Below are 18,428 nucleotides of genomic sequence, written 5' to 3'. Positions count from 1 at the left end.
ATAACATTCAATAAAAACCTTTAAAAAAAAAGCATGGACGGAGCAGGAGGATGATGGTACTTGTTTTTGTCTCGCCTCTACTGGTGCTTGGCAGTATTTTGCTCAGTGCTGTCACTGGTGGTCACAAACTATATTTAGGAAACATCATGCATGCACATCCCATAGTGTGGATGGTAGGTCTAGAAAAGATTTGAGTGTTCACAGTACAAATCTTCTGGCTGATAGAGGTTGGTTAAAATATTGCACATTGACAATTTAACACTCCATTAAAATGTGTTTTTTGTTAAACCGAGTTATTAGGCTGTCATGAGGCATGTGTTCATAATTATAACAATATGGCCTCATTTTACCTGTAGGTGGGAATAGTTGGTGTCTCTAAGCGTGGGCCCCGCAATACGCTGGAGACCTGTCCAGGGTGAGCCACGCCTCTCGGCTGATTGGCTCCAGCCGTCAAAGGATAAGCAATATAGCTAAAACATGAATGGAAACAATTAGTGCCCAGTAAACCATGTTGGGGAATGTTATTGGCCCCTTATTGATAACAGTCCCTAAACCTTATACGTTGCCAACCATCTGGTCAGACTTCTCTTCCACAACAAGTTTTATCATCTGCTCACTGACTGCAACGACAGGGTGTGTGTTGTTCCAGTGTCAGATGAAAAACACACTCTCACATTGGTATGAACAGTTTTTGCTCTCATGTCATTGTAAGATATTTTGAAGGGATACAATGAAGTTTATCAAAAGTGGTGTGAACATCTGTCAATCACTGTTGAATTGATGAATTTTGAATAAAAGAAATAAATGAAATAATAACTGACTTGAAATGGAGCATGTGAATGGGATTATGAGTGATTATTTACTCCTCAGGCTATTTTCCTTTGTCCTGCATTGCACCATGGGTAATTGTGGTAATTCAGATCACCTGAGTAGACCTAACAAACCTGAGTGTTGTTTACCTGCTGGCCTCTGACGGTCCTGAAGTCTCCTTATAGTGAAGAGCCCCTTTAGCTGCTCGTGTGACAGTGACATACTTTGTCATGTGGAACCAAGGTGAGTTTACTTTGCTTCAAACAGTCCCTTTGTGTTTCTAACTCCATAATGTCTTTTTCCTTTAACTTCTCCTTTGACACAGTTGGCAGTCAATCCATCAGTGGGACCCCAAGACGCAGTGCAGGGAAATGGAAGGTGTGTCCATCTTCTATGAAACACTACATGAGGATCTGAGGGAAATGTGTTCAATATGTTGAGTGAGATCAGATTCATTAATTCTCTCACTCTGATCTCGCCACAGAACGCCACTCTTCAGATTCTGCCCTGCACAGTGTCGCAGCTTCTGTCCGCGCCTGAAATCAGCAATGATACCTTTGCAGTCTGTGACCGTGAACTCAACCAGGTACGGGGACAAGTGGAATCTTGTGCGTTTTGGGGGGGGTTTTGTCTTTAACAAAGTAATGGACTAACTGGGATGTTGACCTGACTGATGAAACATCCAGGGGATCACGTGGGGTGAGGGTGACCCAGGAGGTAGAGGGTCGTCCATTCTTTGTTGCCCCTGTGCTGACAGTGTATGTAATAGACCAAGTGCTGTGTATAGAAGTGGAGTATGAGTGTTTGTGTGAAGGAGACTAGAAAGGAAAGTCAGGGGATCATCAATATTAAGGAAATATATTCCCAAATAGACATTGAATATCTGCAGCAAATAAGATCTTAAACCATCGAACACTACGACCCACAAATGTGCTGAGGTGAAGTCAGTCACCAAAGACAGTCAAAAACCATAAATGTGTTTTTAAAATATAATGTATAACATATAAAGTAAATCCATTAAATAGCATTTGAGATTTTTAAGTGGTTGACTGATGTATAAAAAAAACATTCTGCTAGTGTGGCTTACAATGGCGCCTGACTGCTTGGTTCTGGAAGTAAACATCCCATTCCTTTTGTGAATAGAGATTTTGATCATCGGCTATAATAACTTACCACAAGCTATAAGGAAGCAATGTTAAATGCTCCTGTAGAAGCCACGAGTCGCTATGACATCAACTACGTTTAAAGTAAGTGTTTTAAATCGAGATGTCAAGGAGAATTACGACACAACGCAAAATCCTCAGGTGAAGTAGCTACATCTCTGATTGGCGGAGCTTGTTGTTACCATGGAAATGTTTACCACAACTGCAAAAATCATGTTTGCTACAATTGCGATTGCATCATTCACAGTTACTCTACACTATATGAAACCTTATATATACATACCAAACACAAACTACAATATATTCCAACGCTATATTAACATGGTTAAATTCAAGAAGAAGTGCACTGGAAGTCATTGGAATGAGATCATGCGCAATGGTTTATTAGTAGTTCCTTCAATCTTAAAATAATTAGCTACACATTCTTATGCCTGTGCCCTTTTTTCCATTTTCCAAAATAATTTTGCTCTGACTCAAATGTTTTATAATCACGATTTGTCTCGAAGCTGGTCGGCCTGGCTCCAGGCTTAAAAGTCTTTTTATATGGATTTTCTGAAACGTTGATGGATAAAATGAATGGGAAAGTGTTGCTCTCTATCATTATGGTATTTAAAAAAAAAAAAAAAAAGTGTGCAGCAAAGTCCTGTCAATGAATCTTAAGTGAGCGACTGCAGACAATTCTGTTGTGCGTGCAGGAAGGAAATGTGCATTTGTTTACCGACTTTACAAAGATGGTTCTTTAATAAAAACTGGGACTCATATGTGACGTTAGCAAATTCCACCATGAACATCTAAATGCCTCTAGAGCTGAGCTGGAAAGTCGTGAACAGACGGTGAAACTCAAATGTTTAGTGACTTGAAACACAAAGCTGAGGACTTGGACTCGTCTCTTTGGGGATTAGTTTGACTCAGGACTTCTTAGCCACGATTTGAGATGGACTTGCCCCCTCGTCTGCAACACGGCCCAAGGTCCTCATCATTCACAGTTTAGTGATGCATGTTACATGGTTCTGTAGCTGTGTGTCCTCTCAATCCTGCCACATGAATCTTTAAAAGGGAAGTAAAACACTCAAATTCACACTCGTGCTTTCCTAAGTAAATGAAAACGTTAACAATTTAATAAGCGGAATTCTTCAAAGGAGTTTGATCTGAGTAGAACTACTTGTGCTGATTTGTATTTGCTGCACTTGTTTTGCTGCAGGTGTCCGTTGTGGGCGTCATCCGAGGACTTTCCCCCTTCAAGACCAACGTCCAGTACTCTGTGGACGACATGACGGGTCCACCGTTAAATGTGAAGCAGTGGGTCAACAAAGAGGCCAGTGGCATCAGCTCGCTCTGTTCAGGGCCACAAATGGAAACTGCAAACTGAACCATTGTGGTAAATGATCGGTTTCAAATTTCTCACAGGACTGTGCGGCCATGGCCGATGCTTCTCCTGGAACATACGTGAAGGTCACAGGAAGTCTGCGTAATTTCAAAGTGAGTTACACAAAGAACGGGTTTAAAGATGATTGGAGTGAAGCAGTGAGGTTCTTTTGATTTGCTGTATCATCTATCTATCTATCCATCTATCTCTCATATAACCAACTCTATTTTATTTTTGCCTAAGGGTCAAAGGTATTTGATGGCAATGAATATCCACTGCATCGAGGACATGAATGAGATCACATCCCACATGTTGGAGGTGGTACAAGCCCATATGCAGCTTACTGGGAAGGTGTGTGACCCTGTGGAACAGTAACAGGCTGCTTAATGCTTTGATTAATATTTATTCTTTTTATTTATATATTTATGATGTCTAATAAAACACTGTCACCTCTGTTTATATTTAAAAAAATTAAGTTTAGTTGCACTTAAATTTAGCACTTGTAGTTTGGCTCTTTGAAGCAAATTGTACTTACTTGACTTTTGCTGTTCTGGGTTTGTTACCTCATAGTTGAATGCAGTTATTGTCGCTTTGGATTAAATCGTCAGCTTAATGTAATATATATTTATTTCCTCATATGTGTTCATGTTGTTATTCCAGGTGTATGATGTGAATATGAACACCTCTCTTCCCTCACTGTCTGGGAGTTACAGCAGTGGACATCCTAAAGGTTTGTCCACCATCCAGGACCAGGTTAGAGGGTTTAAAGGGTTTTTACTATTCCCTTTTCTTTCCTGTCACTTTTCTTACCAAAGTAAGAAAAACATGTGTCTGCTAATAACCTTAACAATGACTGTGTTTGTATTCAAGTGCCCCTGTAATCCGTAACAGTGAGCCAGCATGAACAATACAGGGACACTGTATATGGAATACAGCTTTCATTCATATGAATTACACCTATGTGTGACATATTATTTTTTTAATATATAGCAATATTTAGTTGAAAAGATTCGTTGAAAGACTGTGTGTGATGATCAATTAACAGTGTTTGGGAAGTCATTTCTTGCTTCCTGTCTAAGGTGTTCAATGCAATCAGGAAGTCCTCTGACCATGATGAAGGCATCAGTTTCAATGACCTGAAGACTCAGCTGCATTTCCTCAGAATGACAGACATCAGGTATGAGCTCACCAGCACATGTGTTCCTATGGATGTTTTTCCAGGCCATGCTAATATTGAAGCATTTTAACATGCTGGGCGATAATTGACCATAACCACATCCAAGCTAACTGCAATGAAAGCAAGGCAACTTTTTTAATTTGGACTTAGCTAAAACTAAATTACAGCTCGGCTTGCACGCAGTTATTTTTACCATGTCTTTGCTCTGCTTCTGATTGACCTCAGATAAAACTTGCTGCAAGAGCATATGATTTTAATTTGTATGTAGCCTCACATAACTGGTGATTCTGTAAACTTAATTGTTAGAAGGGTTTACAAGAACCAGCATCTGTCTGGGGAATACAGGGGAAAAATGTGAATCTTCTGAAAGAGGGTAAACCAGAATGGAATGCTTATATTTGCAATCTGTCCCTGTGCTCACAGATCCTCCTTGACCTTTCTCTTAAATGAAGGCGAAGTCTTCTGCACCATCGATGAGCATCATTTTAAGACAACAGGATATAACTAGGCTGCCCTAAGGCCAGAGAAACATCAACGCATCGCTGGCCTGAAACTACAGCTGATCAGAATGTAATGTAAATCCATCTTACGGTTGAATTGTTGTTCTGGTTAAATCCAGTCATTATTTATGAGCCACTGCAGCTAATGGCTTTGTCGGCTTTGGTCTAAAGCTCATATAGTTTATTATAGTGAATCATTTGTTGCCTGTTAGAAACTCCTGCATGTTCTGATGGATGTTAAGGCTTTGTTCAGTTTAACATTATTATTATTATTATAGTTTATTTATGCTCTGCTTTCTGAGGACCCTTTGAATGAAAGCTGCATATAAAGAATCATGTCTAAATCATATCTTGTGTCATTTGTATTTAAATTACTTTCCCCATTGAACTACAGGCCCTATACATCTAAATGCTACTGTAGGTTGTATTATTATCCTTTAGATCTATTTTTCCAACTAGGGTTTTTTTTTTTTTTTTTGCATTTGAAGACCAATCGATTGAAGCACCTCAGTGACTAAATGCTTTTCAAAGACGTTTTGGTGCCAGCATGCAACAAAACGTCCAATGCTTGAGTATCAGGCTTCAACTCAACTGAACAGCTAATGGAACACATATTAATAAAACCAAGGGGCGTTAAAATTGTTTTGTCATTCAAACTTCAGCACTGCTGCTAGGCAACAGAAATAAGGGCAGGAGGGGTTGGTGATGCCGATCACGGAGAGCCTCTGTAGACCAGCCCATCTCATTTTGATTTGTCTTTCATGGTCAACACAAAAGAGGCGGTTTTCATTCCCTCCTGAAGGGTGTAGCCCCTGAATTGAGACAACTATAGTTTTTACTATACTTTATACTCACTATACTTTCTTTTCTTTTATTGAACATGTATAAATTAGTCCTGCTAGTTTAATTTATTACCTGATCAAACCTCCTTTGGCCTCCTATAATCTCGGACCAGCTCCTCCAGTAGCTGCAGATCAGACCTGAACAACATCCAGGAATAAGTTTTGGACCAGTCTTTCTCCAGAGCTGCTTCAAATCAGCCGCATTCTTGGGATGTCCGATGTGAACAGCTCTCTCTCCCATCAACATTTCAGCTGGATTAAAAACTGGGCTCGGACTGGGCCTCTCCAGAAGGGTGATGTTCTTTGTTTGGAGTCATTCGCTAGAAGATTTACTTTGATGCTTCGGATCATTTTCCTGCTGCATCACCGTCAACTTCTGCTGAGCGTCAGCTGGCGGACAGCCACCCTGACATTATCCTGTAAGATAAACATGGGATTTAATTTTCCCCTCCATGATGCTTCCTCGGCCAAGAGGCAGCAAAACGGTGCCTAATTACGGAGCTTTCTCCACCCTTCTTAAGTTTCAATTTCAGACAGTTTGTCTGCCTGCGGACTGATGAATATCTAAACTCTGAGATTACTTTGTAACCTTTTCCAGTCTCATGAAAATGACAATTCTTCATCGTAGCGCTCATCCACACCTCTCGTTTCACTGATTGGACTCCTGACTCATTAGCTTTTGTTGAATACATTTTTACATAATGTAAAATGCATTGTATTTAATCATAGTTGTAAGTTAGATGAAGATCTGATCATATTTTAAAACAAATTTAAATGCACATAATTGAACCCTCAAAAAGGCTTCACCTACTTTTTCTTCCCACCTCCTGTATTCTCAATCTAGCAACTCTTCCATTAAGAGTTGCCAAGCGACAATATCGTAAGAAATGAAAACTGGTCCTTGGCTCCGATGTTTCTTTTTCAGCACAGGGGACTTTCATGGGACGAATACTCCTGGAACCACACAGGCCCCAGCAGGTTCCATTAAACTCCACCATGTACTTCTGGGGTCTATGTTCTGCAGCAAAAAAAATAACCCAGACCCAAAGAAACACTGCACCAGGGGAGCTGAAGGCAAGGGAGGATGAAGAGCTGAAAGGCCTGCTGGGATTGCCTGAAGAGGAGACGGAACTCAACGTGCACGGTCTCAATCTTTTGTTTGCAAAAGTTGGCTCTCAGCAGGGTGTTAAAAAAATTCTGGATTCAAAGGGGAATCCCTCTTTTCTTTGCAACAACTCTGAGTGTGAGCAGCCCCAAACTCCAGAAGCATTTGCAAAAAAAACAAAAAACTGCAGATCTGACGGAGCTGAAGATTGACAGCTGTAGGCATTAATAATTTATAGCTTGAGCCGGTTTTCATTTTAAACACAAGGCAGTTGCCTCAAGAAGCAAAATCCAACGTCTAACAAGTAAGAATAAACAATTTGGTTTAACAAATTTTAATATAATTCTAGATTTTTTTTGGTGGGGAAAAAAAACTATTATTGTCAAGCTTCTCAAGTTGATATATTTATTCATTTTGTGTTTTTTGGATGTCTGGAATTAAAACGCAAAGGAAACCCCAGGATTCAGATTAAAAAAATTAAACTCAATCTTGTGTCATAATTAGCACTTGTAAGGCTCAACCTGTGTGAAATATGAACAACCGGATTGATCTTAATTTAAATTGAACTGAATATTATTTTTGAACATTTTGGATTGGAAATATGTATTTTCTTTTATTTGTGAGGCCTGAATATATATGTACTGGAAATAACTTTCTTGAAATTGACAATTGAAAGATTTGATGGATTCAATAATTAAATATTTTTGATGCTGTAAACTTGGTGTCATTTAAATTTTAGCCTTAACATTTTAGTAGTGATTAAATTTCACTATTACGCATTCAGTTGCTTATAAGATTCCAATATTTCTGGTCATTATCTGCCTCTGATTTCATCTTGTGGTCAATGTTGGCATCTAAAAACCCTATTTCTCTTAAACCCACGTCCTCAGCCGCTGTTAAAATAAAAAAAAGTTGATATCAAGATGTTACAACCTTTATTTATACAGCTGATGTCATGAACAATAATGATATGGCATATCTCTTAACGTATGTACACAGTGTTAATAATAAAACATGTTTGTAATATATGTTCACAAATTGTGGATACTAATATTGATGGTATCAAAAGGGGTAAGAAATGTATCAGTGTTTACATTCTACACACAGTGGCTTTAGGTCAGAATATAAATCTGTGTCCATTCAGTCTGGAGATGAATTCAAGGTAATGTCCCCAGAAAATTTTAACTGGCCTAAGGATTTCATAAAGGCAGAAGAAATTTATTTAGTTTGAACATTTCATCTACCTCTTGTCTATGATGTGGACCTATTTTATTATATATTTATATATATTTTCCTTATTGACCAGCTAATGGTGTGCTCAAGGTGATAGAGATGTGTGTATGTGTTGACAAACGGTTACTTTTACTCTTTACACCTTTTCATGTGGTTATTGTGTTTTAGGCCACCTGATACATTTAAGTAATATATAATGTTCACTTGCCTTTAAGCTCTGTTTTAGTCACCACCAACTCAGTTTCCAGAAAACTGCTCCCTGCTGTGGAGATTGTGGACTGGAAACAAAAAACAGAAACACACCAGTGAGCTGAAAGAAGCTAAAAGGCTTCGTAGAGCTGAGGTGAACTGCAGAGTTTGATGACTGTCGTCTGTCATCATTCACTGTGGAAACTAGACAGGCACTCAGTGGAGCGCATATATCCGCCAAGGCCCAACAGTCCTCTGAAATTCAGTCAAGCTGCACCGAAATTCTCACACTCATTGATATCAGTTCCCTGAATAGATCAGATTTTTTTCATCATGAATTATTAAATTAACCAACAAATGGATAAAATCATAACCACCTCAGCAGATCATTAAAAACTATGATCAATTTGTATAGCTCTAGTTTTCTCCTACTTATTTATCATTTATTTAATTCATGCAGGTTCTATATCTCACTGGAAATGTGATGTTTTTACATGAGTGCACACTGTATTAGCCAGTGTGGGGCAACTCTAACTGTCGTTGCACCCTTTTCTCCATTTTAGTCTTAGAGCTCTTTGTGTTTCTTTCTACACTTGTATGTTTTCTTCATCTCTCACGGTACGGGTTCCTCTTCGTTTAAGGTTTGTTTGGTGAGCAGATGATTTACTCATAAAAGTATAGGAAGAAAATGTCACACACCAGGAAAGCAGACATGGCTGTAATAGACGGTGACAAGGCCGTGAACTGTGGGTGAAGATTGACTTCAAATGAACTCAATAAAGAAACTGGTATTTGTGACAGTAACATCAATGCCCCCCCCCCTTCTTCTTCTATTTTTACACCAGAACGTGGCTTTCCATGAAACTGCCACTGTCAGATATTTATAAAACCCTAAGAGTGAGAGAGCTGTAATTGATATGACTGTTATTAGAAAACGACTATGCTTGATATTTGTATAATAAACTATAATCCATACCTCTCACTTGCTGCGTGTGAAATGATGTGGATGAGGATTAGCGGGTCCCTGGAGAAATCTCACACTGAGCGTACTTTACTTTCATGTGTTCACTTTTGTCTGCATGCTGCCGAGGGTGCCATCTATGACAAAAAAAAAAACTCTTGAGAATGCTAATTAAGTTTTTTTCTCTGTTTGCAAACTGATATTGATAGCATGTCTCCAGCACATGCTCAATGTGTCATTTTCTCGCCACGTTGATGAAGATATTCTCTGAAGATTTTGAGCACCTACCTGTTCTTTCTTTTTGAATTGTATCCTGATTGGTGACAGGTATTTCTTTTGAAATCGCTCGGCTCAGCTGTTTTTCTTTTGTTTGTTTTAAATGCAGTGTGGGGTTTTGTTTTATTGCGTTATTTTTCACATTACAACTGTGCTGTGCTCTCTTAACAGCCGTTAATAATTGTCCCCACCACATAATGAAGTGCCTCTGTTTCAGACAATATGCTGCCTGCTGCTAAGCAGGACTCCAGACGCCCGTTCAGCAGCAAAGCATGCAAGCTTAAATGTTGTTGTTTTTCCACCAGAGGGCAACATGTGTACTGTAATCCACAAACACCCCCCCTGACTCTCCTTCGCTCCACACTCAGTCTGGATGCAAATCACATCCTTTCTTTATGCTACAATTTTCTTCTCAATACTAAATGCCACTGACAGACTCTTATTGATACAGAAATGTCATTTATTATGAAGAGAAACCTCCTCGGTAGCTTCACTTTACAAATTACCTCTCAGTGGTTTTAGAGAATCAGGGTAAATGGAAAACTACAGCTTTGTTTCACCTCAAATTTCCACTTAATATGAGTGATTCAATAAACCCTGCCAGATTATCTTGCTTTTTTTCTACACTGGAGGCTGCAGTCTGTATTTTGCATCCATTAAATGAAACATAAGAGTACATTGTGGCTGTGAGTAAAGCGCACATTACATGTCTTCCACCTTTAGGGGTCTCTCAAGCTCTGCGCAGCCCTGCTGCCTCGCCAGTACAGATAAATGGCACCTCGTTAATCAAATCTGCATGAGTGCGCTCAGGTTGCCATGGCAATAATTATCAGAGCTGCCTAATTAACTTTCTCAATTGCTTAATGATATACGACCCTGTGAACTCCCTCATTTTTTCCTCTCTAATCCAAGTTGTTGTGTTTTTATTCCTCCATCTTAACTCCCCGGTGTTAACCCGTGACCGCCAAGATAATAGAAATGATGGAGAAATTAAATTCAGCACCACATCATTTCCTGGTGGCCCATGCACGCCCGGGCAGGAGTGAACAGGTGGTGTCAGACTTCACATGCAGCACAAGTGCCCGTACTGAATGCCGAAGCATGTCTCCGACGTGTGTCTGGCCTGTACAGCGTGTGACTCACATATTTTGTCTTGTGCTGCGACCCCTGCGTGACAGCTGACTGAAGGTTGGGAGCAGCGGTCCCGTCGTCCCTGATCAGCCAGCCGAAACTCTTGAGATACACCGAGACAGGGGGAATCGTACCTGGTGACACCCACCCTGCCTCCCCTGTCACAGGAAGCCTCCCCTTCTGTCTGCCGCCTTCCTTTCCTGCCTCCTGTCAGCCTGTGGCCCCCTCACTGGCCAGAATCCACCCTGCCTCCAAGTTATTTTCAGCTAGTTTTTGACATCCTTTAGTCAGAAATGTAAAAGTTCTGCATGGAAAACAACTGTTTTGGGCCAGTACTGGGATTTGATTTACAAGTTGAGTGCTCTCTATAGTTACTGTTCAACTTGCCAAGAATAAACTGGTAAAAAATTGTGAAGTTTTTTGGCGTTAAAATGCCCCAGATCATCAGTATCAGCCCAAAAATATCAGCTTCTCTCATCTAAAGCCCTTATTTGTGGAACTGAGGCTGCCAGAAAACTAACCTTCATGTGTTTGGTCAGTAACAAAGTTAAAACAATCTGTGGGTGCGTTTCTTTGACAAGCAAACTCTTTCAATCATTCAAAAGACTGTTGTCACTTGGAAAGAAAGAAACAAGTAGTTAGTAGCTATAAAGTAGCTATGTAGAAACTCTGGATCCTACATTTACCTTAAATATTGTGATCGTTCTAAACCTACCTGTTAATGCTCAGGAGCTACTTCACAATTCCTTGTCATTAGTGAGTCCTCCTCAAACAGTTTTAAAATATATTGTAACTTTTTATTGTTAAGTGCTGGACGTTGTGTTCAGAGATTTTTTAATAAACAGTCTATGGTGCAGAGCGAAGTTAAAAAACTCATCTGCAGTGATGATCTTATGGTCAATGTTTTTTATAAAATCAAACTGAATTTGCTTCATTACTATCAGTTTGAATGGTTTACTTAAAGGTTCAGTGTGTAGAATTTAGTGACATCTAGTGGTGAAGTTGCATGTAGCAGCTGAATACCCCTCATCTCACCCCTCCTTCCAAACATGAAAGAGAACCTGTGGTAGCCTTCAGTTGTCATAAAAACTCAAAAGGTGTTTAGTTTGTCCAGTCTGGGCTACTGTAACATGGCGGCCTCCATAGAGAGGACCCACTCCAGATGTAAATATAAAATATTTAAATATAAAGGGCCTATTCTAGGGTAAAGAAAACAAGCATTTTTACAATTTAGAGGAAACACACTAATGAAAACATCACTTGGATTATTTTATATTCAATTTCTGCCAATAGATCCCTTTCATCTAAATCTTACACACTGGACCTTTAACTGTTGTTATTTTTTCATAAATTGCATGTCGGCCATATTAGGGTTTATCTGAGGACTTAGAAGAAGACATGCTCAGCTCAGTCCACACATTGAAGGCACACTGCCCGGCCCTCACTGACAGCTACAGGTCGCTGGGTGCCAGTTTTTTTCAATTTTTATTAATAGACTATTGAAAGTATCACAGGTCCAAATCGCACATATTTCTACACTGCACTTTCCTGCGTCATCAAGAATACACATGCCAAGTGTGAGGTCGATAAGTTGAACATATGCACAGACAGACAGAAAGACTGATAGACAGACATTTGTGGAATTAGTAGGTAGATGAAACTTGATAACGTCTTTCATTAAACCCTCAGTGACTGATGAAGGCCCACATCTTTAAACTCAACACCAATAGACTATTTGTTACAAATTGTGAGTCTTAAGTCCCAGGAGACAAAGTCCATCACCATAAAGTGCTCCAAAAAAACATGGAGACGTGAGCAGTTTTCATGAAAACTGGACAAACTCCATTTGCTGATGAGGATCATGTGATATCACTGAAGGCTCCAGAGATGCTACCAAACACTGTAGCTCTTTTCTCGACTTCCATTTCCAAGGTCAAGAATGAGCTCTGAACCTCAGCCTAATTTGTCGTCTAGCCCAGAGGCCTTGTTCGTGTTGCTCCTCTCTGTGAACTCTCAGTCATGACGGTCATGCACAGGCCATGTTGCACTGGAAAAAAATGGCTGTCCAGACCCACGCCTGATTTCTGGGATCAGTGCTGGGTCAGCAGACCGCAAGGCCTGGAAGAGTTCATGTGATTAAGTTTTCTGCAACCACCATCAGGAAGCTTTAAAGTACTGGGTCAAATCAAGCTTTGGCACACAAAAAAACCTTACCACCAATGTCTGCCACATGTCTGGCACCACCCGCTGACACAGTGTGATACTATTTCCCGTTTTATTTTTCCCACATAACTTCATTTCACTAAAACCTTCATCCCTTTGCCTTTTCTCGCTCAGAAGACCTACACATGCTTAATTGTACCTGCTTGCTTTTGTTGCCTCAAAGCCAGTGGTGGAAAGTGGCAGGGGAAAGATTATCTTTGTAACACGTCTGCACTGTATCACTGTGTATTTTTTTTTTCCTCTTGTGAGTGGATTTCATGCTTGAGAGTGCAATTTGAAATAGGATTAACAGTAGGTGTTGGGTAGTGTTAGCTAAACCACTTTATGTCAGGTACGGCTGAGAGAAGTCTGTCATTGCATCCGGCTGAATCCTTTCAGCACTCAACTCTGCTTGAGGGGGATTCTTTAAATATTACTAAAACTGTATTTGTATTCATCAAAGGGCTGTGAGGCAGGCAGGAGAAGCACACACGGTTGTGGTTTCTACCTATAAAAAGCAGAAGAAAGAATCCACGAGTGCAGTATTAGACAACCTCAACATGTACTGCCAATTTGGGAGCAAAATGCAGGGGGGAGGAAAAACCTCAAAAAGTGCTCTGTCTCTTTTTTGTCTCAGCGCCTCGGTGACATTGGGAGGCCACATGGTTGGCTGTGGCCCAGACCCACGGAGAGGATGCATTCCTGGGATGGCCTTCGGCAGAGTACGGGCTGAGATGCCCATCCCTCTGCTCCCACAGTTTCCGCACACAGCAGTGTGTCCCGCTAGGAAACTGTTCCAGCGCTCTTATGTAACTGGGGTTGGTTGTAAAGAAAAGGGAGGGCTGGAGGAAAGGATTATGGAGTGATGAAGCAAAAGAAGGGGAAAAAAGATGGGAGGTTGTTTAAGGCTGGAGACTGAAACAAAGTAGAGTACTGTAATTGACTTTCCCGAAGCTAGTTTATATACTAAGCTAGAGGCTCCCAATAGGCGCCATGGAGGTTCAGCGTGCAGGACTTCTCCAGCAGGTGATTCCAGTCCCAGTCCTTTTCTCTCTGGTTGCACATGTGCTAATTAATGACTTGCTGCTGTAGTCTTTGAAATAAGCAACATGTTTTAGCCTTTGTCAGGGCTCATTAGCACTTGCAGCTACATCATTGTTTTAAAGATTTAAAGCTGCACTAATTGGTATTTATACATTACGAACCGGTCAATTTACTTTGTGTTATATAAAAAAGTGATCACATACAGAAATTGCCCCTTTGAGAATTTGAATTCAGTTCAGCTCTAGCTAGGAATCGTTTTACTATCTTTTCGACAACCTTGTTTCCAGGAGCAAAAGTTATCCTAAAGCCACTGTATGCTACCAAGGTGGCAGCAAAAGACAGACACTTACCACATTGAAGTATTGGCATTACCACACTGTATTTCCTTTGGATATTGGGCGGGAACATGATTCCATATATGTGGAAATCCTAGAAGGTCAAAGAAATTAGAAACCGACATCTGAAGTCTGAGATTGTGGATGCCCAGGTTCAGACAAAACTTTTGTAATGATATTTGGGTTTGGGTCGGGTTCTACTTTTTGGGGAAAACATTGGGCTCGAGTTGAGGTAGGAAATAAAAAACATAGGGCTTGGTTAATGTTAATAGAGACATCCTCTGCACCTAACTCCTGACTAGAGTAAGAAAAAATGTTTTTAGCTCAGAGCTGAACCTTGTTTACAACCTGTCTAATTGTGTGGGCATACAAGTTTCTTGACTTGTATGATCTCTCTTAAGCGCTGTTGCTGTGCTCCCAGGTCTCTGTAATTCGTTAGCGCATTGTGTTAATATTATCAATGATGGTCAAAATATTTGAATAAATTACCTTGAAAAGCTTCTGGTTCAAGCTTCTTAAAGGAGCTGAGAGGCCTTGACAGATTTATTGCCTTGGAGATATCTACAAGTCATAGTTGAGACTCAGCTTAATAATTAAATTAAGTGAGTCCAAACCTCTATCTCTTTCTTTGTGTTTTGCTTCATTATGAGCAGAGAAGTGCCCGCCCCAACTTTCCTGATTGAAGCCACCGGTGGCAGCAGACGGTGTTACTCAACAGTTGAAAGCCTCAGGGTTTCCCAAGGCAGGGAGTGGCGTCCCCCCTCCGCCAGTAAACACATCAATAATCCTGCAGGTTGACGGACTGGCTTGCCGGATAAGGCATGAAAATGAAGAAGGAAAACCTGTGAAGAAGAAGCAATTAGTGTTCACTCTCAGGTATACAGGGCCTTGGAATTGTAAGTGATGTAGTGTAAACCCTCAGGTGATCAGCCTAATGCAAACAACTGTCAAGTAAAAGAAAAATCAATTAGTTTCCCAGAAAGAAGTGAATTTTTCCCTTTTATGAACCAATTATAAAGTCGTTTTTTTTTAAAAATTCGCTGGACAGTATTCACAATACCATGAATTTAAAGGAACGGTGAGACATTTTGGGCTACATCCACTCTACTGTGGATAGGATTGACGTCTATACTAAACTAGAGTTTTAGAGACGCTTCAACAGAGAAAGTTGGAAACACTTCTTGCTCCGTTTTTGTTTGAAAACTGTGGCTGCATTTTAGTCTGGATGGGCAGAAATGACAATGATTGGATGACGTAGACAGAACTGCTTGCTGATTGGGTCTTTTCAGCCATGAAGTAACCTTTGCGGATTCGTCAGGCTCCTATCACATGACCGTCTTCCAGAAGAAAACAACAAACATAACCCTCGGCTACCAGTGTGGCAGGCTACATTGATAATCAATTACAAACGTTGCTGACCCTGTTGTCTTTAGTAAAAGCTATTGTGCAGTTAAATTTAGCATTTTACAATGATACAACTACTTAAATGCGTAGGAGATGAGCTGTTAATCAAGCAATCTGCGACAATTATCCAACTAACAACCAAATTCTTCCTTTGTACACCGGCATGTGAATGCCCAGTGTACATATGATGTGCTTTTTCAGGTGTGTTAGTATCGACAAGGATACAGAGTTGTGTTGAGATCATTTTAATTTAGAAAATTTCACACTGAAACAAAGTAGAGTGGATGTAGCCCTAGACAGCCCTTCATCCCTGTGCGTTCAGCAGCAGTATGGTCAGGGCTGGGTGCCAAACTCTAGCACAAAAAACTGGAGGCAGGGGGACACAGCCTGGGCCTGAAGTACAAAAACAGGCCTCGCAGCAACTCCAAAGCTTCCCCTCTCGTGCGATGTAGAGACAGTTATGTAAAATTAAGACACTGTGGTTTCTGGGTTTCACAAGTTTCCATATTTACATGACAAAGTTGGTCATGACAGTGCCTTACAAAACAACCCATGTATTTCATGTAACCTGTTTTTTTTTCTCGATCTGCCACCTTTATGATTAAAGCTGCATAAGTGGAAAAGGGGTGTGAATCTAAGTTGGCTATAAACACAACAATGACATATTATCACCTTATTTGATATGGTGAACATATTTGCAAATACTTGCCCTTTGGAGCAACAGTAACACTCACTGAAGTCAACTGTCTGTAGCTATTTGAAAAAAAATTATCTTCTTATTGTTTGTGGGTAGGACTTTTGGAGTTTGCTGAGTTCAGCTGGAAATAAGGTTCATGAGAGTGATGAGAACCAAAAAGCACTAATGTTGTGAGCCGTGAAATTCAAGTCAATGAGCTGAAGGAAGCTGAAAGAGCTGATAATAATAAACTTGTAATACAATGTATTTATATGACTATTTTCTGAACAGTTACAAAGTGCTTAAAAGAAGGAAAATTGGAGGATGCAGAATGCAATGTTACGCAACTGAAGATATGTCCCTATCCACTAACATGAACTGGTGGTTGGCATCTTAATTAGTGCGGCAGACATTCATGAAAACCGTCCAATTAAAAATGTTCAAGAATGGCACTGAGGATGTTGCCTGCTTGATCTCAATAGGTAAGCTGTTGGACACTTTGGGGGCTCTAACAGCAAAGGCCCAGTCACTCTAATGCTGCTTTCAGACATGCACAGAACTCTGGATATTCTCCTGGAATTATCGAGAGGGGCTGTATGTGAGAAAGCAAATGTCCGCGTCAATTGCTTTGGAAATTCCACAGCACTAATTTGCTGTGGCAAAACATCCGGAGAATGTCCGAGTGAGCCCATGCAAGAATACAGCAGGAAAATGTTGAGTGGGCATGTTGGTGTTTCTAACACGTGATGGATTTAAAACCGAAAAGAACTAACAAAACAACAGAAAACACAAATGCATCAGGATGAAAAGAGGAGTCTTTCTCGTAGAGGACACTAAGGAATACGTCAACTTTGAACGCTGGTCACCATCAGGGATCTGGGAATAACCAGCAGAGCTAAAACATACGTTGGGTGACAATTCTCTGTGGGTTCTTCATTTTGTGTGACCCCTCTCACATTGCACACACCGTCATGTGACCTATTGCTAATGTAAAAAAAATTGATTAGTGCAGCTTTATGGTTGGTTCCATTTGTGCATCTAAAGCCATAATTGGTTAACGTTCAGAAAAGATCATGGTCTCTGTCACAAGAAGCCTTAGTCAGGATGCTGCCGGTTCATGCACCTCAACTGCCTCCTTAAGTGATGTTCAGTCAGACAACTCACGTCTAAATGTTTATTGCAACAGCAGAACATGTTGGTGTTGAAATAATCGTCGGAGCCTATAGGATTGCTGGAGGGGCTGAAGCAACTGGTTTTGGAGAGTGAGGTATGTCACATGATGTGTGTCACATGATTGGAGCAGCGCAGCTCGAGTTGGCCTGCCTGAACTAGCTCGCAGGCGTCGCTCCATTTATGGCACCATGTCACGCTATGCCACAGTCAGTCATTATGTGTGACCACAAGACGTCCCTCGTCCAGTGAACATTAACTTAGATTGTTGTCAACAATGGATGCTGTTGTTCTTGTCAAGTGAAGACGCCTTTAGAGCTGGCATTTGATTTGACTTGCACTAACAGTTTCCTTCTAATTTTAGTCTTTATACAATGCTAAGCTAACATTTCCTGGTCCTGCATAATGTTTGCACTAGATGTACAAATGCACTTCACACCACTCCTCTTGCCTGACTGTTGGTTTGGTGGCAAACATGTTTATTCCATCATAAAGCATGTGTAAACAGATTTTTTTTGTTTGCTGTGTTGGGTTATTTGCTCTTCACTGTTCCCCTTCATTTGGGCATCAGTGGATGTGGAGCTCACCAGGAAAGAGGCATCTTGATGGAGGCGGCAGCGACAGTCAATATGCATATCATTAATACTAGATGCTGGGAAAATAAAGGGACAATGGATAAACATGAATCTCAGCACAAATCCAGTTGGCTGAAGCACTTAATCTGACAAATCATGGCTTGGCTGGGAATGAAACGTTGCTGTAAAAACATGTTGAACGAACTGAGCGTTCAGGCTCTTCTTGTAGTCACTTCATTTTTTTTTTTTTTTTTGCACAAATAGCCACA

At 40.4% G+C, this 18,428-nt stretch overlaps 1 protein-coding gene across 1 annotated transcript; it reads left to right on the top strand.

Annotated features, from left to right (window-relative positions):
* The first annotated feature begins 909 nt into the window (after positions 1–909).
* LOC117770528 (replication protein A 32 kDa subunit-like) lies at positions 910–5,365 on the top strand. Its single transcript, XM_034600063.1, has 9 exons — positions 910–1,057; positions 1,149–1,188; positions 1,295–1,396; positions 3,175–3,288; positions 3,381–3,452; positions 3,583–3,690; positions 4,000–4,092; positions 4,419–4,516; positions 4,940–5,365. Exons 1-9 carry the CDS (start codon positions 1,041–1,043, stop codon positions 5,022–5,024), a joined length of 729 nt encoding a protein of 242 aa, XP_034455954.1. The 5' UTR covers positions 910–1,040; the 3' UTR covers positions 5,025–5,365.
* Positions 5,366–18,428: the final 13,063 nt, after the last annotated feature.

The sequence above is a fragment of the Hippoglossus hippoglossus genome, chromosome 11 (assembly GCF_009819705.1).
Source record: "Hippoglossus hippoglossus isolate fHipHip1 chromosome 11, fHipHip1.pri, whole genome shotgun sequence".
NCBI lineage: Eukaryota > Metazoa > Chordata > Actinopteri > Pleuronectiformes > Pleuronectidae > Hippoglossus > Hippoglossus hippoglossus.
Note: the sequence above shows the minus strand (reverse complement) of the source record. Positions and strands in the feature narration are given on the sequence as shown.